Below are 25,177 nucleotides of genomic sequence, written 5' to 3' on the forward strand. Positions count from 1 at the left end.
GTCTTATCTTTATCCCATATACTCTCTCTTTGTGCCTGTATTTAACTAATTGTGCCACATGGCTTTGACCACTGCAAAATACACTAAAACCAATAATGGTAATGGTAAAATGATAATAAATTTAATGATAAATAGATATTACAGGCAGCTTAAAAGTATTTTTTACAGTACTGCTTAATAGCAGGCCAAGCCATTATTGTTAGCGGGATATAGGGTAAGATGCACACATAAACCTGCAAGAGCTCCAGGAATGGTCGTCTGAGTCGGATAGGAATCTCAGCTGTCTGATTCTCTTGAGATGGGAAACTTCCGTGAGTGTAAAAGTGACTCATTAATTCGTCTTTTTCTACCCATCGTTCCTGCACCCATTTTGCATAAGCTTCTTCTTCTTTAGGAATTGTTTTTACTGCGAATCTCCTAATATGCACATGAACCTTCTTGGGAGACTTCCCAAAGAAAAATATGCCCTGAATTGTATAAACATCCTCGGGAATATCATTGGGACCTACACCAGAATAACCCAGGGTCATATCATATAGCCATTCTACACTATCATCAAGTGCCTCTGTTGATAAACGGAGACCAGTCGAACGGGGTAATAACGTGTATTGGTTATCTTTCTACAGCAGATTTTATTAGCATATCCATAGCGAAGACAATTTACTTACAAGATCATTCTTTTTGGCATATGCTTCAGAACGATTTCTCATTTTCTTTGATATAACTATAAATTGCAATAACCCTCTTCAGTAGCTTACCAAGATATACTTAAATATTCTTACCAGTGCCTTCTGGGAATAATAAAAGCCACATTGGCTGGCCAGCTTTTTTCGAACGCTTCAAATTATCTTGAATTGTGTCCTTGTCGTCTGCCAATTTGCGTCTCAAAAAGATAAAATCAAAATATTGCATTCCCTGCATATGTTTATCAGTTCTTCCGACTACTACTTTGCCAATTTATTATATTGGATTATATTTTCTTAAATACCCTATTTGCAACATATTAGTAAGAGGAACAATGTCATTTGTCTTTACATACATTCCGTAAATTGGCAGGTTCTTCAAGCTGTCTTTCAATACGATTTTCATGGCACCGTGAGCGCTGGCAAGATATGACACGCACCAGATATAAAGCCAATCAGCATAAATCTTTTGGTTCTGTTAGAATTGTTTCTGGCGTCTCTTGGAGCTCTGACTGAACTCACCTGATGGTTAGCTGTAACGATGATACGTTTTGGAAAAGATAACCCAACGACATTTCCATTTGAATCCCGTTTAAATACATTCTCCCCGGAGCATGAGGAATCGAGAGTAATTACTAGCGGGCTAGGGGCAAATAATTGGACAATCCCAATGAGACCTTGCGACCACATGCGCATAGTAAATGAGATGTAGCGTAGGTAAAAGGATGGAGCTAAAAATGCTACCCATGTAGATAAAAATTGTGCCAATACTACACATGTCGAGTGAAAGAAGAGGCCACCATTGATGAAGAGAAGCTTGAAGCCCGCGCGTGGGGTCCAGACGGATGCCATGGATAACAATGCTAATAGTAGTACTAGTAGTAGTAAAAGTAATAAAATAGAAAAATAATAGTAATAAGAGAATGGGTAAAAGATAACACAAAAAACTACTTAAAATATACACGAGTTGACATGTGCAAAGAAACGGACATCGAAAATTTAGAAGCAGAATAAAATTGTACCGTTGTTGACTATAACCCAACTGAGTCTTATTCTCGCTATTTTTTTGTTGCAATGGGATTGAGCGTAAGAATACCCTTTTTTGACAAAATAGGTTCATTTTCCGATAAAAATCCAAATTTGTTAATTACAGTGCTTTTACTTGAGATATAATGGATGCTTTTGTTTTAACATGAATGAATATATGTCGGATAACAGGCATATAAGATAAAAAGAACTCATACTACTCTAAAAGTTTATATTGCTTGATGACTTGTTAGACTACTAATGCCTTAACATAAATGATTATTGTTTAAAATCGGCTGTATTTATCCAAAGAAATTCTAAGCTGCACTCCTCCTTTTTCCATTTTTTTGACCAGTTTGTCTAGGAAATATATACTCTAGCTCTATATTTATATTGCTTGAGTTATATAACTCTTTTTTTTCCTTCCGAAAATCTTGATTTCTTTTCCATATTTTCTGGTTATTGTATGGATAGATTGCAGTCGAAGCCAAAAGCATACCCTCTCCAACCATCAGTATTCAGGGGAAAATGAACTCCGATGATCTATGTCACACTTGCAGCAAAAATTGAAAGTTGTGTACCCTGCCAGAACTATATGAAAACATCTTTCTCTTTTTCCCTTTATATTGATATACTCGATGTGCAGTCCATCAAGTAAAAATGCTTTAATAACGTCTGGGTTACTGAAACCTTCCAGATATAATAGCATACAAGCACCTCCTCAGCCTCAGTTCCGAAAATCTGTCTACTTATCTGCCTTAGTAGCAGCTTTCGGTGGATTTGTATGTGGATTTGACACAGGTGCAATATCGGGTATTATGGCCATCCCAGTCTTCAAAACATACTTCTTTACACCTACAAATATGGTGTACTTTCAGGGGTTTATTCTAGCTCTTTTCCTGATGACAGCCGCTATAGGATCTCTTTTATCTGGATTTTGTTGTGGTAGGATATATCAAAATAATATACAATTAGTAATCGTTTTCTACATGTAATTTATGGACTATAAAAAATAACAATAGATCGCTTCAGTCGAAAATACTCCATAATTGCTTCTGCTGCTATATTTTGCGCTGGAATCTTTTTTCAAATTCTCGGACAAGACGTTACTATTCTTTTAATTGGCCGGGCTATAGGTGGATTTGGCGCCGGATTAATGAGTAATGCGATCGCACTCTATCACTCTGAAATCGCTCCCCCTGATATTCGTGGTCGTCTTATTAGTTTCTTTACCCTCATGAGTTTACTTGGCCAGGTGGCTGGTTACTTTTTTACTTTCTATACCAGTCATTGGACATCAAACTGGTCCTGGAGAGCACCATGGATGTTTCAAATAACTGTATGTGCATCATGCGCCATTCTTTTAAATGTCCTACCATTCTCACCACGATGGCTTATTGATCATGGCTATTCTGAAGACGCCCTTTTGGTTCTAGCTGAACTCCATAGTACTGATGTCGACGATATAGCCGTCCAAAAAGAATACGAGGGGATTAAGTCTGAAATTGAATTCGAACAATCACTAGGACACCGTACCTACTCAGAGCTCTTTCACGGAAGCAATCGCAAACGCACATTTATTTCATTTTTCATTACTATATCTACTTCTTTTACCGGGAGTGTGGCTATTTGGTACTATGCTCCACAGATCTTCATGGATGCCGGTATGACCGATGTCTCTAGCTCAATTGCTGCTACTGGTGGTACGGGCATTCTTTCTTTCTTTGCCACTGCTGTTTCTCTCCGGTGGTTTGTTGATGACTGGGGGAGGAAGCCTATTTTCTTGTCTGGATCTGTATTAATGGGCGTCAGTATGTTTGTGATCGGCACAATGTTTTCACAATACACCGTCCTCGACACTAATACAGGGAAAGTTATCGTCACAAATACATGCGCTCGCGGGACCATCATAGCATTCATTTATATTTTTACGGCGACCTTCTCATCTACATACGGTATTGCAACATTTGTTTATCCTGCAGAAATTTTCAACATGCGTACACGAGCCAAAGGACTTGCCTTGTCTTACAGTCTTAACTGGGTCTTCTCGATACTAATAGCGTATTCCGTTCCGCTATTTATCACATATACTGTTTCCGGTCTTTACTTTTTCTTCGGAACTTGCTGCATAATATGTTTTATTGGCTGCTGCTTTATCCCAGAAACTAAAGGCCGTACTCTCGAGGAGATGGAAATCCTTTTTCGCTCGGTTCCCTCTTAATTATTACAAGCGTGGTATTGATTACAGTACGCACTAACAGCTTTTTATTGTTTAGACCTAAATAAATTTTATCCACAAGAGGACAGGAGAAGAACCAAGGTTCTTCTTTTGGTCTTTTGTATTCGATAATACATTTGGCTCAAGGGGTGCTTTCCTATACAGAGTGAAATACTTCCTCTGTCTAAGTTAGCTGAGATAATACCCTCATTAGCGGACCAGGGTAATTCCTGCGTCGTGATGATGCCACAATGTTTTGAAAGAGTGTTTGTGTGCGAGAAACACAAACACAAACTTAATTTTGGTAGAAGTCATATTGCGAGTAATAAGTGTAGTTAGATTTCTATGGAAATTTTTGAAGTTTTTATTCAGAGGTTAAAATAGTTAAGATTTAATTATGAAAACAATAATAGTTGAATCGATTATGAGTTATTAAAGAGTTTTGATTTTCTCATGAGAATAGATAGGGCTGCTGTTATTGTTGATTTAAGAGGAATAAATTACTAACATTGAAAATACGAATAACTTTCACAAATATTATGGAAGAATATGAGCATCTTAACTGGTTATATTCATCATGACCAAAAGCCAAAAACGTCATATAATCCTCATAACCCTCAAACAAAAAGTATAATTTTCTAATAGGAGGTTTCATTATCTCTTAGGATTCGGATTCGGATTAGGATTCGGAAAGCGGATGTTAAACCTGTAGTCAATGAAAATGATTATAAAATGAAAATTATTGAGTCCCCCTTTCTAATTAATCGTCTTATTCTTGTACCTGATATTTTATTATAAACAATTAAGTTATTTTCTATCACTTATATTGGGAATTTTTTTTATAAAAGCTGGTATATAAAGTAGAAATATGTAAGAGAGGCAAATAAATTGATGAATCTTTGCTTTAAGTATTTCAAGACTTCAAAATGAGCAATCCTAAATTTCAATCCGAAAGCTTTTTTCTTTAGATTAAATCTACACATTTTAATTCTATTCAGTCTTCTAAGCCAATAATTTTACCATTTAAACACCGGCTTTACGAATCCTAATCTGAATTCCTATCCGAAGAGATAATGAAACCCCCTAATATAGTTTCCGAAATTAAGATATATACGCGAAATCCTGTTGAGCAGCCCTATGGAAATGAACTGTGGTACCAACCAATTGGTACAGATTCTGTTTTATTTACATATGTACATGTATGTGTATAATAAAATAAATATCTAGTATACTATTTTAAAATATTATACCTTGAAATGAAACGCAAGCAGCTCCCATCTTGGAAACGTCGTGTCCTTAAGATCACTAAATATATAGATATATATATCTGGGGGATTGTTGCACGTGAGAATTGACGAGTTGTGTACATTATCCTTATATGAATACTTATTCAACATTTCACAGTTAAAGAAATTATTACAGGATTTATAGTGATATTTCTGTTTTTGAAAGTATTTCAACAACTTGAAGGATTCTGCAGATCAAGACGAAAATATACTATACTATAACCCTGGGCAGCTGGTTCGTGGTGGCTGCAAGCTTTCTTGACCCCAAACGGAAGAAATCAAGTCACACGTAACTTGCATTTCTCTTTTAATCCTGCCTCTGTGGTTAAATCGAAAAGGCGGATATAGATTTTTCTTTTTTAAAAAGGTGACAATCGTATAATCATTATGCCAAAAGTGTCCACTGAATTTATTGCGATTGGAGCCAATCGAACAGCACACACTGCTTCATGGGGGCTTGATGGACTTGTTGCATTTGGTGCTAATAAACTCATTGCTCTCTATAATCCACTGGTACAGTTCACAGTGATTTTTACTCATTAACTACAATTGACAGCTCTAAGCTGAAATAAACAAACAAATAAACAAAAAAGGACCCTACCAGTCGAGGAATCACCGAAACTTTGCAAGGACATAAGCAACGTGTAATTTGTGTAGAGTTTATTGAAAGAGGTACCTGGCTTGTTACTTTACTTTTTATTTTATTCTGCGCGATTTTAAAATGCGTTTGGGAAGAAGAAAGGGTCTTTTATTTCTAACATTATTGAAAATTACATGACTTGAATTCAGGTCAAGAAGGTAATCTTTCTTCAGTGGCCCTTGTGTCCGGCTCAGCTGATAATACTGCAAAAATCTGGAAAAAAAACTCGCTTGGTCAGGTAAAGACGCATAAAATAGTTTTTCTTTAATTTAGCTGAGAAAACTGTATATTTTATGATTTAGTGGATCAATTCGGCTACGCTTACTGGGCATACAGGAGCGGTTGAGACAGTTGCATGTATGAAAGGGCATTGTATTATGGGAGACACTGATCTTCTTGCTACCGGTTCTGCCGATGGTACCATTCGCATTTGGGAGCGTCGTATCTTAGATGACTCCAATGGTAAGTAATGTGTTCCATAAGAAATATGTTTTTGAATATGTGGTATTTGGTAATTAAAATAATGGCATGTATACTCAAATTCAATGAACATCTATTAGACCAAGTTACCTGTCTTCAAGTGATTGATTGTGGGAACAAGTATCCTTTAGCTCTTGCTCTCGCTTATCTCCCAGGCACAACAGGTACACATATTTAGGATAAATACATTTCACTCATATAAGAATCTTCTGACCTAATCTGACCGCCTCTGAAACAGTTCCTATTCTTGCTAGTGGCAACACAGATAAAGTTATATCCATATATATCTATCAACATGGAGTTTCTTGCTTTAAACGTGCTCACACATTACAAGGACATGACAATTGGGTGCGCTCTTTGGCCTTTGCTACGTACACTGGTACTGATGCTAATATAAATGAAGAGGCAACCCACACCTTGAGAACAGGCAATCTAATGCTTGCAAGTGCATCCCAAGACAAATATATTCGTTTATGGAAAATCGCACCTGAAGTTCAGAGAGAAACAAAATCTAGTGCACAGGCATCAACCAAAAATGGTCAAAGCAATGATTTAAATGAAGTTTTGGAAGCCTTACAAGAGAGTGCACTGTAAGTATTTGTTTTAATATTTAGTAGTGCTGTTTATTTTCTAGATCATTCTAATAATTTTTTTCTTTAACTTAGGTCAGCTGAGAATGTTCAGTTGAGCACAAAGGCACACCTTGTAGATGTAGACGTACCAGGTAGTGAGAGGTATTTATTTTTCTATCAAAATAATATGAGATCAAATGACACTGAAATATTTTATAGTAAAAAACAATATTCACTTATGTTTGAGGCTTTATTGATGGGTCACGATGACTGGGTGTACAGTGTAAACTGGGAAAGACCAAGATATTCAGGTAACGTTTTTTTTATTCGTATACATGTATAAATGGAATTTTCTAATATGTGCACATAGTATCCAATGGTGTAAAGACTTTTATCCAACCTTTAAGATTGATTTCTGCTTCAAGTGATAAGTCACTGATGATATGGAGTCCCGACACCGCTTCTGGTGTATGGGTGAACGAAGTAAGTTGTGATCTGCAATATGAATGTGCACGTAATTTGACAAAATAGTATAAAGGTTCGTATGGGAGACATGGGAGGAAACAGCTATCTGGGATTCTGCGGAGCTCTCTTCAGTCCAGACGGAAAGCACGTTGTATCTCACGGAGCCAATGGCTCTTTCCACATGTGGAGAGATATATCTACTAAAGATGGTAAGAAAAATATAACAAATTGCCTGTGAGTTTTCTAAGTGAAGAACTTTAGAGGAAAACCGTTGGGCACCCGAGGTATCCATCAGTGGTCACTTTAAACCAGTCGAGAGTGTAGCGTGGGATCCTCATTCAAGATACTTGCTATCTGCTAGGTAATAATTGTGAACAAAATAATACTTTGGTTAAAAAATTATTAAAATTGAAATTTTATTCAATTAGTTTGGATCAGTCAACACGTTTATATGCTCCTTGGTGTAGAAGCACGGAAGGTAAAAAAGTTGTAACATGGCATGAGATGGGTCGTCCTCAGGTTCATGGATATGATCTTAAATGCATCGCCTTTGTAAACGATTGGCAGTTTGTGAGCGGTGCCGATGAAAAAGTAAGGTGTAGTATGTATTTCTTACTAAAGTATATTGACTAATTCTTTGAATCTGAGTAGGTGCTTCGTGTATTCGATGCTCCCAAATCTTGCGTAGAAAGCTTGGCAGTCTTGACAGGCGAAAAGGGACTGACGTCTGAAGTAGTAAATATACACAAACTTTACTTTATTTATTGTGTAATATATGACTTTGGTACTAAGAAAGTTCTTGTACATGTTCAAATGTATTAGGAAAGTAGACCTATTGGTGCAAATTTGCCTGCCCTTGGTCTATCAAACAAGGCTGTGTTTGAAGGTGATATTGAGACAATGGTTAATTCCGAAGAAAATCATGCTACTCTACAAAGCTACGCTCAATCTTCTTCTACACCTACTTCATTATTGGAGACCATGGTGCATCCTCCATTCGAAGAACATTTGCTTCAACATACATTGTGGCCTGAGATCGAAAAACTGTAAGCTATGTCTTAGTGGAAGTACGGATTTTCGCATCCATCTTTTTAATAATAATGGTTTATTTAGGTATGGTCATGGATATGAAATTATTTGCACAGAGGCCACTCATGATGGTAAATATGTTGCTTCAGCATGCAAGGTAACATATTTATGAATACGTGTAATATATTTTGTTTCCTTTTAATGTAGATTATACTGTGTAGGCTGCTACTCCAGAACATGCCGTTGTACGTCTCTTTGATACCAGCAACTGGAAGGAAGTAAAGACAAAGATTAACGCACACTCTCTTACTGTCACACGTGTCAGATTCTCTCACAATGATCGCTGGTTGCTCACTGTTTCGAGAGATCGCGTGTGGTCCATCTCTGAACGTGTTGAAGGAAATCAAGGTAAATACAACAAAACAGTAGCTTCTAATTGATGTTTGTCTTAATAAATTTCTTATGTTCTAAAAAAATAGATGTTGCTTATCGTCTTACATCCAAGAACCAGGCACATGCTCGTATTATCTGGGATTGTGCCTGGAGTCATGATGATAAATTCTTTGTAACCGGGTCGCGCGACAAGACTGTCAAGTTCTGGGAGCAGAAAGATGGAACACAATGGACTTGTGTTGCAACTATCAAGTGTACCGAACCTATAACAGCTTTGGACGCAGCTCCTATTTTGGTGGATGGAAGGTAACAATAATGGCTTTTATATACGTTTATGTACATAGTATAATTATGTTTTATTAAACCCAACCCCTACTTTTTATATAGCTATATTGTGGCTGTTGGTTTAGAGAGCGGTCAGATTGAGCTGCTGTCTGCTAAGGAAGGAAAACTAGATACGTGGACCTCGTGGCACAACATTGAAAAAACGTAAATATTTTGATATAATATATATGAACAAAGACTAAAATTGACTGATGTTGGAATTATTTAGGTTTTGCCATGCTGGTGTTGTACGTTCGCTTGCATGGCGTGTTCCTTCTACTCCAGGCGGTCGCCTTCAGCTGGCTTCTGCAGGAGAAGATCATTCTGTAAGAATTCTCAATGTGGAATAATTTTGAGATGTTTCAATAAACTTAATCAAACATAACTATCATGCATCATTAAAGTTTCTTTTTTCTTTTCGTTTCTTTGTTTTATATCTTGAGTTTTTTTGTTTGTTTTCTTGTTTGTTTTTGTTCTTGTTAATCTACAGATTCGACTGTCTTTTTGGTGGTCTTGTATAGTTTAAGACGCTCTTCCATCTCTTGTGGAATATCTAACTGTATATGTGACTGTCTTGCCCATCGATCTGTCAGTTGGTCCAAGAGTTCGGTTCTGCTTGTGTGCATAGGCAGTGTATCCAGCAAAACTTGTTTGTAATTGTATTCAGTCAAATACATTGAATGTAGGTTTACAATGTTGCTATGAATTTCTTCCGGCTTTATGGCTGCTACTTGGATCAAGGCTTCATTCGATAATGGTACACGTTTGTCTCCAAATGTTGATAGTGTGGAAATGTACTTTTGAAAATGTTTTGTTGCATCGGCTTCTAATCTCTGCCAATCTTGAATTACGTCTGAAAAATCATTCATTATTTGATGAATTTGGATCATTGTGTCCTCCATGGCAATGGTTTGCTTATAAAACAATCGTATTGGATCCGCTCCCATGTCCACTACTCTGCTGTATTGATCTTGACTTGCAAGACGTTGTGCAAGAATGTTCCCAAGTGATCCTAAAAGGGCTCGTGATGTTGTCTGGTACTGAGCCCATTTATGACACAGGGCTGTCGCTCGTGTGAGAAGGGTTATCGAGGTTGTTCGTATCTGAATTTGTTTCTGCATTTGTTGATAATAAAGAGTTTGCTTTAACCAAAGCCTATTTTGTAACTCGAGAAGCAATGTTTAAAAATTAAAACAAAAATTAGCCACGAGAAGTGTATCTGACGGAGTTCACCAACTAAATAAGATATCTGTTTCGATCGGTGTAATGGTTTGCACAATATTGTATTATTTGTCAATCTTCAGGCAGCTCAAACATTAAGTAAATTACTTTGACTTTGTTTTTCTTTTTTTTGATACTACTAGCTCATCTGCATTAGCCTCTTTTTTGACCTCCTTAGTCTCTGAATTTTCTAAACGTGCTTGGAGCCTTGTACGGATATGAGGAATAGTTTCTTTTGTATCAAAAGTATGTGATAATCCTTGTTTGAAGTCCTCGTCTTCTTCCTTTATCTTTGATTCGACTTTGATTTTGGCTTCCTCCTTGACTTTCTTATTGCTCTTTCTTCCTTTTGTTTCCATGGTCTCGTTTCCGTGGTAAGGTACAAATGATTCGTCTTTTACATCGCACAAATTATAATCTTTATAGAGTTGAAGGACGGCTTGCTCTAAAATAAAGGTTATTTCCATAATATTACTCGTTAACTTTGATGACAAAGACATTTTTAATATTTCTCAAATAAATTATAAATTCTTACCCTTGTCTTTGGCTTCAATCATCAAATCAACATCATCTCCTGTTGGTGGCAAATTCTAAGTTGATATTGATAAGTACTTTAATATCAGTATTTAGGGATAGCATGTGTGTGTATATATACCTTTACTCTTTATTTGATGATTACAATATCAATTTGGTGAGTATATATATATATATATATATATAGTATTTCTTTCATTAAGCCATCACTCAAAAATACCTATCACTGTGAGCACGTCTTTCCATCATGGATGAAGCGCCTTTCCTTGATTCTGAGTAATGTTGCTACAAAAATAAAATACAATGAAATGAAATAAATAAATAATAAAATGAAAATCTAGTAATAATATACCTTTGGCTTTAATCCTCTCCTGGTCCATGTCTCATTGATAGATGGTACCAGGCTTACTAAATCTGTAACCTCGCCAGGATTGATACTGTGTATACGGCATGTTAAATATACATCATGATAAAAATATAAATTATACCTGTGATGATGCCTTTATAAGGTTGAATAATTAAAGAATGTTAGAAGCTGGAAAGAAAACAAGAAGTTTTCTAAGCTATCTTACCAGTCAAGTACTAGAGGAATGTTAAGCCTTTGGCAAAGTGGAAGAAGATCTGAGACAGAATAACACATTTCGTCGTTTTCTAGTACCTATTTATAATATTGGGTCAGTGCCTTTGATTTTTCTTTCTAAAATGACTCTACCAGGCGCCGTTTGATATTTTCAGGAAGATCATTGTAGACTTTTTCAAAACGCTAAAAGTTTGGTATACTGAAAATTAGATCAAGTATTCAATATTGGCTCAAGTAATAAGTTAAATATTGAACTTACTGCCATTGCTGCACATTTATCCCCTGTAAATAATAACAAGAAAAAAGGTCAGCTATGCGTTAATGTTGTAGAGTCAATTACACACCGTAAACTCCACCCATATGACTATTACAAACATACGATAATTAGATATATAGTATTTTGGGCTGTAAACGATAGTACTTGCATAATCATAATTGAATCTGGTGGCAGCCCCATGTAATCCATCATATCTGCATGATCTGGTGTAATAGTATTAATATCATTCTCTAAATAATATTAGGCTTTCTTACAGTTTAGATCCTTGATGGTACGCAAAACAACCTTTGGTGTTGGTGACCCTAGCTGGTTATACTGTCCTGGGTGAGTTGTCTATTAAATGAATAAAGTGTAAAGGCAAGCATGAGTCTACAAGGTTTATCACGGTTTAATCTGGCTTATATTTTACCAGTCGATGATTGTATTTATGGGCCAATTTCCCAATCTCCTCGAGGTTATCTTTAGCATACTCTAAAGAATAGCTTGATGAAAAATAACATACAAAAATGTAGTGTGTAAGTTCTTTTTTTTTTGCAAGACAAAAAAAAACAAGCAAACAAAAGCAAATTTATTTACCCGTAGTCGTCGTGGCTTGCAAATGGAAATATGTCACTTGACATGCGCATAAACGTTATTTTATTCTCTATACAAAAACAATATAGATTAATTGAAGTAGCTATCCATGTTAAGAATCCTTAAATATATACCATTATTCCATTCAATCAATGTTTTCAAATCCTTTACGTTCTGATGGTGTGATTGTGAAATTATATTTGAGTAGAGCAGTTATAGGCTTTAGAATAAGCTTACCTGCAAGGCAAGATCCTTGACATATTCTATTCCCTTTTGCTTAAGGGTGTCTAATATATTTTCAATATTTGCTTCAATGTACATCAACTAACGCTAGATGACCCTTTATATTACCTATACGACAAGTACGTGAACAAAAAACCGGTACTTTCTGCTTTCTCAATACGGTATTTATACAGCTAGACAAATATAATCATCAAGAAAAAATCCTTACAGCCATATAATATATTATGCTCAGGGTGGCTTACGCATAACCAAGACGACCTTTGTACTTTGTCGGATCTTTGTGTACTAAGCGTGAATAGAGCTCTACTACTGCTGACATTTTTAAAGTATGAATATATGTTGTGCGTGTGCGAATCAAGTAGTAGAGAACAGATGTATTTTCAAACTTATTTATTTTCTCCAGAATAAAAATAAAACTGTTCTGAAAATCGAAAGAGAAGATAAATTGGCAATAGATCGACGATTCGATCGCTCATTTCTGATGGAGCTAACCTGTCTTACTCTAAATAAGTGTGACGACAGGTATGCCAAACTCAGAAAAAGGACGCATTTGACAGAGCGACAGAAAAAGGAGATGCTGCTGACAGTTTCTCCAAGCCGGGATATACACACATCTAAAACTATGTTTTGAACCTCCGAGAATAAGTCTCTCATGCAAGAAGACGTGACCCTAATTCAACATATAAATTCTCGTTAATAGATACAGTTAAGAGCTTCATGCTTATTGTGTAATTATTAAAGCAAAAAGAAAAGTTTAATAGCGATTATTGGCACCTTTATCATCATTTACTGCCTTGCATCGATGACATACTTCCCCTCCAAAATTATCCGCCATCGGTCCAATTGACTTGATTCTTCATCAATTATAGCAAGATTTTCTTTAGTATGGCTTATAATAAGAGCCACAGCCGTTATTTAGTATTAAAAAGATTTTTATTGTGGGCTTAACAATAGAGCGAGGAGAAAATCGTATTTTTTCTTGCAATTTTTGAGAGAGGTCTAAACATTGTTTTGTCAGAGTGTAGAAGCTTTGACCAAATTTAGGCTTTTTAATGTTGCCTTAATATATTTAGATCCTGGTATCAAAATGATTTATTTGTTATTTGATTTCAATGTGTGAAAACTGGGATTTAGTAAAGTCAATAGACGTGTGACAATTTCGACAATAGTTTGATTGTCCATAGTCAACATAGACTGTTGGACCTGGACTTGAAATAGTCAGAATACCCTGGGAGGCATCCATAGAATAATTGTCATTGGGGATTTCTTGCAGAGGTTGATTTCCGATTTGTGTTCCCACTTCAAGTTCGTCTTGTTCGTCTTTTACGTTTTCAATTCTGAATTGTTTTATTAAGAGATAGCCTGTAATTGCCCCTGTTGTTCCGATAATAAAAATCAAAGTTAAAATAAAATAGCTCACTAGATGCCATTGAACTTACAATCAATAGCGTAAAGATTGGCTGAGAGAGTCCCAAATACTTCAAGAGAAATAAGAATGGCTATAACCAGGTTACTAAAAAATACTCCAACGCTTATAATGTTGCATTAAGAACAGAAATACAGTATGCTTAATAAGTATATATATATTATGTGTGTATGTTAACAAATTTACTACTTACAAGAATATTATTCCATTTGATAATAATGTTCTCAGCGAATAACTGCCAAATAGACGATAATGCTGATAGATTATCAAAAGGAATGCAAGCGACAAGAATGAATTGCTTCCTAGATCTAAGCCTAGCTTTGCATAGGCTTGCCAATGCACTTATTTCCAATAGTGGCAAAAGAGTATTGTACTATATTAGCGGATTTCAAGATACACTGGTCTCCTGGTTTGCTTACTGTCTTCTATCTGCAAAATATTAATAACAATGGCAATGACAATAACAACAACAACAACAATAAAGCATTAATTAATGATTATCTTGGCTGAAAATTAAGACTTACGGTACAATTGCCTGCAACATCCATAGACGATTTTGTTCTTCCAAAAGTACCGTATATACATATAAGAGCAATATAGCCCATGTTTATTATTAACCCAATCATGATAACCCATAATTTTCTCTGGTAGCAAACATAAGCCTTGTACAAGAGGATAGTGTGAACACAGCATCCTCCAAGATCAATGGCAATAATCGACACCCAGAAGCGCTATTTAATAAAAGTTAACACATTAAGCGTGGATATTATTTGCATAATATACTATCACCATTATTGTTATGTTCATATTTTTTTCTAAATGTATATTTACCATTGTACAGTCTAGAAAAAATATGGGACTAATAAGACTGGCCGCGATAGAGCAAAAGGACAGAAAGATCGCAGCAAATACAGCCCAATGGATTAACTTTCCGGATCTCCAAGCCATAATTGCAGAAACTATTGTTTGCCAAGTTGTGCATGCTAAACAAGCACCGAGATACAGCATGGTAAACATAGTGGATCTCAAGTATATTACGATTGCATCTTTAGTTTGTGGAGTTACAAAGGTATCATCCATTGTGGTCTGTTAGAAAAAAAAAGGTAAGGAGAGAAAGAAGTAAAAAATATATATATGAAATTATATTTCTTGTTGTTGTAACCTTTATAAGACTGTAGTTGCTTTATGATCAATTAACAACTTGTATATTTCTCTATTTTGGTCTTCTTTATCTATTATTTGATATTTTTCTGTTTCTAATGTTACAGCTTGAAAAAATCAAGGCTTTAATGCACAGCCCTTTGCATTTAACTCTGGTTATTACTTCGATATTTTCTACTGAAATAACAATAATTCTTTTGTTCGCTTCATTTGGAACTGATCATCAACCCCTTTCACACACCAGCCAAAATGTGTACAAATATATTTCGCTTTCTGTACTTCACTTCTACTTTTTTTGGAGTACAAATTTACGTTATCAGTACATAAGACTAACGCATTATCTAAAAAAAAAAACTTAAAATGCCTTTATTTGTAATAATTGAAATGTTTTTGAATAAAGTATATTTAACCTGTCTCCGATTTTAGCTCTAGGGCAAACAATGCGCAATACCCAGCTCTGATACGCTACCACAAATCCAAACTGAATAATAAGGTTTAAAATCCCGTATTTCGCACGCTTTTCTGATATAAAGACATCCCTCTAGCTAATTGCTCAAGAATCTTCTTCTTCTTCTTCTTTTTCACTTCTTATTTTCAAATGATCAACGTTGTTGCTCGTTCTACCTACCTTAGAGCCTGTCTTAACCCTTCTAGAAGCTTTGTTAAAAAGTCAATGCTGTTAAACCGCGCCTCATTTCATTCAGCAATAGGTGCTGTTGCCATTCCAAAGGTAAATGAAGATAAAAGTATTTCTGATATACCACAGCTAGTTAATAAGTTTTTCAATAAATTCAAAAGCTGTCGGATCCCAGTCTGCTCCGTCATCGCGCTTTTGTTAACAATGAGTGGGTGTCCGGTAACACAAGCGATGTATTCGCCGTTCACGGTAAGTCTCGCACATCGAAATATCCTTACATATCTTATCGCGCCTATCCGTCAAAAAAAAACCCCTTTTGTACTCACTTAATGTACAATGAACTTTAGATCCCGCTACTTCTAAGGAAATTGGCCTTTTGCCTGACATGGGAACTGAAGAAACCAGAGATGCTATTCAACACGCATCTAAAGCTTTCCAGGAGTGGTCCCAAACTACTGGTAAAACTCGACACGATCTTTTGAAGAAGTGGTATGATGCAGTAATGGAGAACCAAGAGGATTTGGCCACTATCTTAACCTGGGAAAATGGAAAGACAATTGGCGAGGCCCGTGGTGAAATTGCTTATGGCGCAACATTCTTTGAATGGTTTGCTGAAGAGGCTGTACGTACTTATGGTACCGTCATTCCTTCTCACATGCCCAGCCAGCGCTTTGTAACTATTAAGCAACCTGTTGGTGTAGTCGGTATCGTAACTCCTTGGAGTAAGTAATATATATATATATCTAAAGGCTACCTTAAATTGCTGGAATTTATGACGCCAGCATGAGTCATTGAATCCAGAACATATAGATTAATATACAATTTGTTAGATTTTCCCACCGCTATGATTACCCGTAAGGTTGGTGCTGCTCTTGCAGCTGGTTGCACCGTCGTCATAAAACCCGGTGCCGAGACACCTTACTCGGCCCTGGCCCTTTGCGAGCTTGCCCAGCGGGTGGGTATTCCCGCGGGTGTAGTCAATGTTGTCACAACTCACAAACACGTTGCTGATGTTGGTAAGGAGTTGTGCCTCAACCCCACAATCAAGAAGATTTCTTTCACTGGCTCTGTAAGTGCTTTTTTTTCTTTTCTAAAATGATGATAATACTTACATATAAACTTTCGGTTTTATATACGTATAGACTCAGGTTGGTAAGCTTCTGATGTCCCAGGCCTCATCTACTATGAAGAAGGTCTCAATGGAGCTTGGTGGCAATGCCGCCTTTATTGTATTTGATGATGCTGATATCGATGCTGCTGTTGAAGGTAAAAAACAAAACAAAACAACAAAAGAAGAATGACTTTATCATTAATAAGTTATACTTTTAACACCAAAAAGGTGCCCTCGCTTCCAAGTACAGAGGTACTGGACAGACATGTGTGTGTGCCAACCGTATTTTCGTCCAAAAGGGAGTCTATGATAAGTTTGCTCATCGTTTAGCCGAAAAGGTCCGTGAGTTTAAGGTCGGGCACGGTTTTAGCATTGAAACTACACATGGTCCAATGATCAACGAAAAGGCTACCGAGAAGGTCAAGCACCACATTGAGGATGCTCTCTCTAAAGGTGCAAAACTCTTGGTGGGTGGCAAGCACTTGGGTGGAAGCTTCTTCGAGCCCACTGTGCTGACCGGAATGACCAAAGACATGGCCGTATCTGATGAAGAGACATTTGGCCCTATCGCTGCCTTGTATGAGTTTGACACCGAAGAGGAAGTTATTCAGGCTGCAAACGATACTCCATTTGGACTGGCGGGTTATTTCTTCTCTAGAGATATTGGACGTGTCTGGCGTGTGGCTGAAAAGTTGGAGACTGGTATGGTTGGTGTCAACTCTGGTATCATTTCCAACTGTTACGCACCATTTGGTGGTGTAAAGGAGAGTGGTGTAGGAAGAGAAGGTAATAAATATTTAAAATTGAGTAAATGTGTTCAATGTTGTATTAAACATGTTGTTTAGGTTCTCTTCACGGTATTGACGACTATATGAACATCAAGTACATTAACATGGGTGGTATCTAAATACCTCTCCAATTTTTTCTTAAAAAAGAAACAAACAAACTCCCCTTACACTCATATATCTGTGAAATAAACAAAAAGCTCTCTGTTTCAAAACTTGAAAATAAAATATAATAAAACATAAATATTTGACCCTCAAACATTCACAAAAAGACCATTATTAATCATAGTAATAAAAGGAGTCTATTTTATCTGTGTGTGTGCGGGTGTGTGAAAGATAGATGAGTCTCAACCTTGGCAAGGTCGGTCTTGTTGTTTTTCCCGATTTTATCTCTTTTTTTAAAACTTCGCTTCATCCCTAACCCCTTTTTCCTATCAATGAATTTTCCACGTCTATCACTTAAATATCTTCAAGGCAGCCGTCGTACATGGATGGTAAATAGCAAACAATATTGGTATTTCATACATAAAACAATATTTTCAGTCACGATCTCGATCCTTACCATCTTTGCAATGAACTTGTAGAGTACGGCTGGTATTGAGAGATCTCACCGTGCCATTCTGTTTCCCGGTAAGATTCACACAGAAGAAATCTAATGTTGCATCACAATCCCATTAAATATGTATATATAAAAAAACTTAAATGCAGGACAGGGATCCCAGTTTATTGGAATGGGTCGAGATCTTTACCATCTCTATCCGCGGTCTGCAAAACTGGTGTTTGATGAAGTAGACGAAGCTCTGGGTTATGGATTGCGTGCATTGATTTTTCAGGGACAGCAGGTAAGCAAAAATATATAGCATATGAAGGCAAGACAAGGGATGAATACCATTGGGTGAAATATCCAACTAATATGTTGCAAATATGGTATAATATATTTAGGAAGTACTCAAATTGACTGAAAATGCCCAGCCTGCTATCTTAACCACGTCAATTGCTATGCTTCGAGTATTGGAAATCGAGTTTGGATTTGATGTAGCGAAAGCGTGCAATTATGCCCTTGGCCATTCATTGGGTGAATACAGTGCTTTGGTAGCTACTCGTTCCATGTCCCTCACGGATGCTGTTCGTTTGGTGCGTTTGAGAGGTGAAGCAATGACCCGTACTGTATCATCAAAGAATATCCAAACAGCAATGTCAGCACTTGTAGTTCGCAAAGGCCGTTTGCCAGAATTAGAAGAAGCCATCAAGGAAATTAATGAAAAATTGCCAAAAGATGAACTCGTAGCTCTAGCCAACATCAACAGTGTAAGAATATATTATCATGAATAATGTCTTCGGTAGCCTGAGATATTGATCTACTGGAATAAGATAGTCGTTCCAAGTTGTGATCAGTGGTACAAGCAAAGGCGTGGATGAGGCCTCGCGTGTTCTTCAAGAAAGACGATTTGCAGCCCGTGCTGTTGATCTTCCAGTCTCGTAAGAATATAGTCCCTCTTTATGTACACATATATGTATTCAATCTTTCTTTTCTTCATAGGGCACCGTTCCACTGTTCATTAATGAAGGAGGCTGCTCAGGTGATGGAAGATGCCTTACAGAACGTGATATTTAAAAAACCTTGTGTAAATGTGATTTCCAATGTCACTGCCAGACCTGTAAGTTTTATTTTGTGGGCATAAAATAGGTATTAATTTACAAAATACAGTATGCCAATGTTGAGGAAATCCCAAAGCTGTTGGTCAATCAGATAACTTCTACTGTGGAGTGGCAGCGCAGTATCCATTATTGCAAAGAAGAGGATGTCGAAGAATTTTTATGCTTTGGTCCTGGAAAGGTGCTTGCAAATCTACTGAAAAAGGAATACCCCCTCGATTGTGTAAAGTGAGTAACATTTGATGTATGATCATCTTACTATTTTTGTGTACAGTTGTTAAATCCAAAAAAAACTGTGTGTATATGTTTCAAATAGGTCCATCACTAGTGCTGATGATATTCTTCGCCACACCGAGGAATATAGTAGTAAATGATAAGATACGCGCCCACACACCCACACACACACACATATATATATATAAAGAGAGAGAGAGAAATAGGGACTAGAATAGCCTGGTTCTATACTCCAAGCCACTCCAAAGTATGAATGTTGTATTATAGAACAGTAAAAATCATTGATTTGCTCTTAACATGTACACAAGTACTTTATCCTTTGAATTACAACTCCAAAACAAACCCTTGAGAGTGGTTTTTGACTGGCTGTGGATTTTATCTGGCGAATATTCCCATTTACCTAGATATCGAATTGGTAAACCTGCCATAACGGGTTGTGCGCGCTGACCTGTCTTGAGATGAACTACTTCTACGCTCTCACGACAAAATCCTACTGCGCACCAGTCACTGGTGACTAATTCGATGAATTCGATATGCTCGGGTTCGTCTTGCCAGACCCAAGATTGTGTAGAAAACAATGCACCCGAGAGATCAAGAATAAAACTCTGTTTTCCAAGAGTGGCAAAAAATAGTCGAGGCGCAGAGGTGGATGGTAGGACGACCGGATCAGGAGATTCAGAAGGTGCTGTAGATACAACTGTGGCATATGATGGAGGGATCGAGTAATCTGTGGTCACAGACGTGGCTGGTAAATGATCAGGGTAAAATGGTAATTGGATCAACGATGTCCACTGGATAAGTGGACAAGGGGTTGGGTTTGAAGGGCGCATAAAAGATAATGGTAATGTAGGAGAGCGTGGACTGTGATTATTACTGCTATAATTGCTAGAAGATGTGCTGCTGTTTCCGGCTGCATTATTGAGTTGTTCACGTTGCCAACCTGATTTGTAGAGTTCTTCAACTTGTTCTTTGAGTTCAAACATGTAGACACGATTGTCACGGAGATCAATCACACTTGCTTCACTTGGAAAAACTGGCAAGATTAGCCGTAAGCTAGAACGATCATCAGCAAAAGAAATCGAAACGGGTTTTTTTGGTAGCCAGTAGTTCTTGAGGCGTCCAAATAACTCCAATTGGTCGCCTTGTTTGCGTTGCCATATTGCTAATTCATTTTTGTGTAGTACTGTTACAAATACTGAAGTGCGGGTATGGTAGGAATACAGTCCCAGTGCGTCTTTTGAATCAGGAAACTTATAATAACATTCCAGTAAACCATCTGTACAGCTGAGATTATCGCTGCTGATGCTGTTTCGAATGATATTCATTCTGCTAATATTATTACTTGGTTTTTTTGCAGATGGGGATAATGAATTCTGCCAGGCATCAACGGTAGGGATAGAATCGTCTGCTGGAGAAAGGGATGGATTAACTCCAGTAACAGTATAGCAGAGCTTGAGGACTGCATCCAGTGAATAACAGCGAACTTGCTTATATCGACCAGCAATAATAAGCAAGGTTCGACATGATTCCAAGACAAGCATATCCCGAGCTCTTATTCTAATGAGAGTTTTTGGCTTGCCATCCGTAGGTAGATGGATGACCTGTATTCCATTGGCAGAATGGCCTAATAATAAGAACTGATTATCAAGAACACAACTACAATCATAGTTTGATTGAGATATGGCTGTGGATGCTACGAGTCGTAATTCGAGCCGAGAAAGATCAGGCGCTGATGTGTCTGGCTAGACATGCGGTTAAGATGAGTTTTGTATTGATCGAAATTGAAATAAAATAATAAAGTGCAAACTTTACCTCTCGATCAGTAGATGGGGATTGTGGGGGTAGGTATTCAGGGGTGTAGGGTGGAGGAGGCACAGATGGCATGGTGAGTCTAGTAAGGCGAGTTGGCTGGCTCATATTATACGAACCCAGGGCAAAACAACCGAACTATATTTGTGTGTGTGAGTGTGTGAGAGAATGTTATTGTGAGTGTGAGTAAGTGAGAGTGTGAGGAAAATGAATGGAAGGGAACACGATATATATATATATATATTTCAGGTCAAACTATATTTTTTGTGAAAATACAGTTTAAACTTGAGATTGGGACAAGTTGGATTTTTTTAGACCAATGAGAATTCGATTTTATAGGAGAAAACAAAAAGAGATAAATCACTTTTAGTTTTTGTACAATTTTTTTATAGAATAAGTTACCTGTAAAAATCCCAATTCCTTTAGAAGGAAAACCTTATTCGAGATGGTGGTGTGTATATAGTATTAATAAAGTCATTCGTTTTTGCAAAATTCTTTAGGACGACTACGGCTACGGCAACTGATAACCTTAATTGAAATCATTAAAAAAAAAGAAACAACTAAAACATTTTTTCTGGATTGTTTATTAGAGAGCAAAAACAATATTATGATACATATATATAATAAAGGATCATATCTAAGGGTACATCAGCTTCAACTCTTCAAGTAACTAAGATAGGCATTGCGGCAGTTATGTTGTCGCTGAAGGGAGTATCACCAAAAACTAGCCTGAAATGAGCTGACCAGATTGCGCCCACAGTCCATCTAAAGACAATCTGAAAGTTGGCAGTTGTGTTTGTGAATTAGAGTGAAGTTGGATAGTATTAAAGAGTGAGCTGTGCAAATTGCAGAGCAGCGGGGTTAGAAATGGATTTGTTCGCAATGATATGCCATACTGAGCGCCCGGCAGCGCAAACCCAAGAGAGATGTTTATCATCCTACGAATTATTGCAAGTTATGCAGATTGGGATAGCAATATTCTTGACGTTCCTGTCAAATAATTGTTGAAGGCTCGCAATCTTTTGATACATCAGTATCCACCATACCGCGAAGACTTTATGTGGCAGGTTGGTATTCCAAAAGTACATCTGGTTTTCTGGGGTACGAAGAAAGGGAGGTAAAATGGCTGCGATAGATATGCGGGTATATAAACGAATGAGCTTTGTTGTGAGTTGATATACACTCCCACATAAGAAATCACTGATAATTCTTTCGGATTCTACTTTTGAATAAAACATACATCAGCTTCATTTTGTTATATCCTTTCGGGAAGATGGCTAAGTAGTATGAAATTTTGCCCTATTATAGCCAAACGTTTATACACTGTAAAATTAAAGTAAAAAAGAGTAAAGGTTTAATACACAGTGTGGCCACCCAAAGTCGTAATTCCTGCCTTGACTCTATCAAGCATACTTTCCACCAGAGTGTGCAGAAAGTTTGAGTTAAAGCTGCTGACATTCCTGACGGATACAGACTTAAAATTATGAAAATTGCTTATAGAACCCTTTCTCTCTTGAACCTTGGATTTTAGAGCATGCCATACGTGCTTGATTGGGCTCAGATCTGGACTTTGTGATGTTCATCGGTCAAAACGCTAAATCTTCCAATGGTTTTTTCATCACACTATGTTGGGTCCAGTATGGTAGTTAGCACAATCTTCTTGGAATATGCACATTGTGTCATGTTCACAGTTCAGCCTTTTTATACCAAAGACTACAGTACTTGGACAAACAGTTAATGTATGCGTCTTATTATACATATAATGACACCAGCCGCTTTTAAATCCTTTATTGAAATATAACTTTTGAAAGAATTGCGTCTCACACTTCGAAAAAAAAGATTGTGGCATTTGTAAACCTTGTTTTATTTTTGCCGAGATCCAGTTAGCTTTAGTTATTCAAGTAGTCCCCTAACGCTTGATCGTGTTATAAGCTGTTGTTCTATAGATGCTCATACTTATCTGATTTGAAACATCAGTTAGGATATTATTGGCTTTATAGAGCCAAAAAGATGCCTCCGTGATACAACTCTGACAGCTTATGTCTAGAGGAGAAGACACTTGGTTATTTTATTTTTTGATAACATTAATTTTTAAGTTTGAAGGAAATGTGTTAGGAGTAGAAGTGTATAGAATATCATGAAAATTGTAATTTTTCGCTAATTTATGATTCCAGAGTGCATATTTAAGAGCTTTAGAATTAGATGCCACGGCCACCAGTGACCTCAAGGGTGTGACCAGTAATGTAACTAGCCAATGGAGTGCAAAGCATAAGAACAGATCCAGCAACCTCATCAGCATTTCCAGCGCGACCGAGAGGAATATCAGCGAAAGGGTTGACAGCAGCCTTTGCAGCACCAGTGGGAATACCAAGAGCGACCTTTTGACCATCAATTTCGATAGCAGCACCAGACTCCTTGGCACGAGTAAGGCGGGTATCAACCCAACCAAAGGCAACAGTGTTAGCACGGACACCAAAAACACCCCATTCCTTAGCAATGGTTTTGGTGAGACCAACAATACCGGCCTTTGCAGTAGCATAGTTGGCCTGTCCGATGTTTCCATGGAGACCAGATGTGGAAGAAACGTTGATCACACATTTGTTCTCGCCATCCTTCTTGCGCTGTACAATACGTGTATGTGACTGTGTTGGTTAAATTTGATAAGATAGTTTAAACTGCGTAACACATACGAGATACTTTGCAGCAGCACGAACGATCTTGAAAGGAGAAGTGTTGTGGACAGCCAGCATAATATCCCATTGTTTGTCAGTGATCTTGTGGATCATACCATCGTAAGTGAAACCAGCATTGTTGACAATATGATTGATCTTTCCAAAGGCCCTGTTCAATTTTGTATATAAGTATATATATTTGGGGAAAGGGTGGTTTGGCGTGAGAATCAAAGCCAAGCTGGGGTAGTGATTGATTGATTGATTGATTGATTTATTGATTGACTTACTTGACGGTACCCTCAACAAGAATCTCGGGAAATTCAGGGTTAGTAATGTCACCAGCAATGGAAATGGCCTTTCCACCGGCAGCATTAATATCAGCAGAAACCTGGTCAGACTTGGCTATGTCAAAGCTATTAGAGTTTTGCCCGTACTGGATAAACAATGAGCTCTTTCCTTTGTGCAAGCTTACCGGCATCAATATCTGTCACAACAACAAAGGCACCCTCGCGAGCAAATAACTCGGCACAGCTCTTTCCAATACCCTGGCTAATAAAAGTTGAATAATTTATATACATGTGGTTGACACGTATCAGATTTACTCCAATACGTTTTGTACATATTTAAGACTACTGTCTTACCCAGAACCAGTGATAATAGCAACTTCACCAGCCAAGAGACCCTTAGGGTAGTTACCAGACAAGTGGCCCTGGATAGTAGAAAGACGATCGGCAGCAGACATTATAGATTTTATTTATTGAAAGAAATAAAGAAAGAAAGAAGAAAAGAAAGTGTGGGGAACAGTCGTAATTTATATTTATCCAATAAAGCGTATTTCCTGCTTGTCAGCACTTATAATTGTATTCTCACTCCGACCAGTCACACACAAGCAGAATTATTGCCACCTGCTCTTTCGTTTTTCGCCCAGCTGCTGCTGTTGCTGATGTTGTTGTTGTTGTTGTTGTTGTTGTTGTTGTTGTTGTTGTTGTTGTTGTTGTTGTTGTTGTTGTTGTTGTTGTTGTTGTTGTTGTTGTTGTTGTTGGTGTTGGTGTTGTTGGTGTTGTTGGTGTTGCTGCTGCTGCAATGGTACGCCAGAAGCATCAGTTGTAGCCTTATGAAAATTCATTCGAGTACCCAATACC

At 37.2% G+C, this 25,177-nt stretch overlaps 8 protein-coding genes across 9 annotated transcripts; 4 read left to right on the forward strand and 4 right to left on the reverse strand.

The window, feature by feature from the left end:
* Nucleotides 1-100: 100 nt before the first annotated feature.
* PHYBLDRAFT_127542 (hypothetical protein) lies at nucleotides 101-1,583 on the reverse strand. Its single transcript, XM_018429171.1, has 5 exons — nucleotides 1,206-1,583; nucleotides 1,039-1,149; nucleotides 783-915; nucleotides 669-724; nucleotides 101-620 (listed from the first exon to the last, which is right to left on the reverse strand). Exons 1-5 carry the CDS (start codon nucleotides 1,533-1,535, stop codon nucleotides 150-152), a joined length of 1,101 nt encoding a protein of 366 aa, XP_018286802.1. The 5' UTR covers nucleotides 1,536-1,583; the 3' UTR covers nucleotides 101-149.
* Nucleotides 1,584-2,449: 866 nt separating this feature from the next.
* PHYBLDRAFT_98305 (hypothetical protein) lies at nucleotides 2,450-3,912 on the forward strand (the record flags this gene model as incomplete). The annotated part of the gene is made up of 2 exons (XM_018444047.1): nucleotides 2,450-2,654; nucleotides 2,732-3,912. Coding segments are annotated over 2 exons (1,386 nt in total), but the record flags the coding sequence as incomplete, so codon positions are not given.
* Nucleotides 3,913-5,600: 1,688 nt separating this feature from the next.
* PHYBLDRAFT_117063 (hypothetical protein) lies at nucleotides 5,601-9,102 on the forward strand (the record flags this gene model as incomplete). The annotated part of the gene is made up of 16 exons (XM_018428561.1): nucleotides 5,601-5,726; nucleotides 5,807-5,885; nucleotides 6,012-6,091; nucleotides 6,156-6,315; nucleotides 6,420-6,497; nucleotides 6,572-6,825; nucleotides 7,030-7,221; nucleotides 7,293-7,388; nucleotides 7,444-7,579; nucleotides 7,632-7,731; nucleotides 7,799-7,961; nucleotides 8,022-8,102; nucleotides 8,193-8,416; nucleotides 8,484-8,556; nucleotides 8,621-8,807; nucleotides 8,879-9,102. The coding sequence occupies 16 exons, from the start codon at nucleotides 5,601-5,603 to the stop codon at nucleotides 9,100-9,102; spliced, it is 2,253 nt and encodes a 750-aa protein (XP_018286804.1).
* A 433-nt stretch (nucleotides 9,103-9,535) lies between these two features.
* Nucleotides 9,536-12,863, reverse strand: PHYBLDRAFT_77351 (the record flags this gene model as incomplete). 2 transcript variants are annotated; one of them, XM_018443246.1, is made up of 19 exons in its annotated part: nucleotides 9,536-10,271; nucleotides 10,446-10,782; nucleotides 10,873-10,929; nucleotides 11,013-11,017; nucleotides 11,092-11,156; nucleotides 11,224-11,310; nucleotides 11,362-11,371; nucleotides 11,444-11,529; nucleotides 11,584-11,634; nucleotides 11,711-11,733; nucleotides 11,796-11,815; nucleotides 11,865-11,931; nucleotides 11,983-12,061; nucleotides 12,138-12,210; nucleotides 12,305-12,371; nucleotides 12,436-12,475; nucleotides 12,539-12,588; nucleotides 12,653-12,717; nucleotides 12,787-12,863. In XM_018443246.1, 19 exons carry the CDS (start codon nucleotides 12,861-12,863, stop codon nucleotides 9,596-9,598), a joined length of 1,935 nt encoding a protein of 644 aa, XP_018286805.1. In that variant the 3' UTR covers nucleotides 9,536-9,595. The 2 variants fall into 2 exon arrangements, with proteins under 2 accessions (XP_018286805.1, XP_018286806.1); XM_018443247.1 differs by lacking the exon at nucleotides 9,536-10,271 and having other exon boundaries at nucleotides 10,385-10,782.
* Nucleotides 12,864-13,643: 780 nt separating this feature from the next.
* PHYBLDRAFT_173182 (hypothetical protein) lies at nucleotides 13,644-15,050 on the reverse strand (the record flags this gene model as incomplete). The annotated part of the gene is made up of 6 exons (XM_018436962.1): nucleotides 13,644-13,918; nucleotides 13,984-14,075; nucleotides 14,164-14,311; nucleotides 14,390-14,399; nucleotides 14,495-14,701; nucleotides 14,802-15,050. 6 exons carry the CDS (start codon nucleotides 15,048-15,050, stop codon nucleotides 13,644-13,646), a joined length of 981 nt encoding a protein of 326 aa, XP_018286807.1.
* Nucleotides 15,051-15,706: 656 nt separating this feature from the next.
* Nucleotides 15,707-17,935, forward strand: PHYBLDRAFT_127547 (hypothetical protein). The gene is made up of 7 exons (XM_018429172.1): nucleotides 15,707-15,861; nucleotides 15,930-16,017; nucleotides 16,116-16,490; nucleotides 16,599-16,837; nucleotides 16,911-17,034; nucleotides 17,108-17,665; nucleotides 17,725-17,935. Exons 1-7 carry the CDS (start codon nucleotides 15,730-15,732, stop codon nucleotides 17,784-17,786), a joined length of 1,578 nt encoding a protein of 525 aa, XP_018286808.1. The 5' UTR covers nucleotides 15,707-15,729; the 3' UTR covers nucleotides 17,787-17,935.
* Nucleotides 17,936-18,103: 168 nt separating this feature from the next.
* Nucleotides 18,104-20,441, forward strand: PHYBLDRAFT_127548 (hypothetical protein). Its single transcript, XM_018429173.1, has 8 exons — nucleotides 18,104-18,158; nucleotides 18,249-18,294; nucleotides 18,373-18,506; nucleotides 18,607-18,972; nucleotides 19,040-19,143; nucleotides 19,205-19,322; nucleotides 19,373-19,548; nucleotides 19,637-20,441. The coding sequence occupies exons 1-8, from the start codon at nucleotides 18,156-18,158 to the stop codon at nucleotides 19,692-19,694; spliced, it is 1,005 nt and encodes a 334-aa protein (XP_018286809.1). The 5' UTR covers nucleotides 18,104-18,155; the 3' UTR covers nucleotides 19,695-20,441.
* A 2,901-nt stretch (nucleotides 20,442-23,342) lies between these two features.
* On the reverse strand, nucleotides 23,343-24,790 carry PHYBLDRAFT_127551 (hypothetical protein). The gene is made up of 5 exons (XM_018429174.1): nucleotides 24,677-24,790; nucleotides 24,508-24,584; nucleotides 24,323-24,437; nucleotides 24,054-24,204; nucleotides 23,343-23,984 (listed from the first exon to the last, which is right to left on the reverse strand). Exons 1-5 carry the CDS (start codon nucleotides 24,775-24,777, stop codon nucleotides 23,562-23,564), a joined length of 867 nt encoding a protein of 288 aa, XP_018286810.1. The 5' UTR covers nucleotides 24,778-24,790; the 3' UTR covers nucleotides 23,343-23,561.
* Nucleotides 24,791-25,177: the final 387 nt, after the last annotated feature.

The sequence above is a fragment of the Phycomyces blakesleeanus genome (genome assembly GCF_001638985.1).
Source record: "Phycomyces blakesleeanus NRRL 1555(-) unplaced genomic scaffold PHYBLscaffold_24, whole genome shotgun sequence".
NCBI lineage: Eukaryota > Fungi > Mucoromycota > Mucoromycetes > Mucorales > Phycomycetaceae > Phycomyces > Phycomyces blakesleeanus.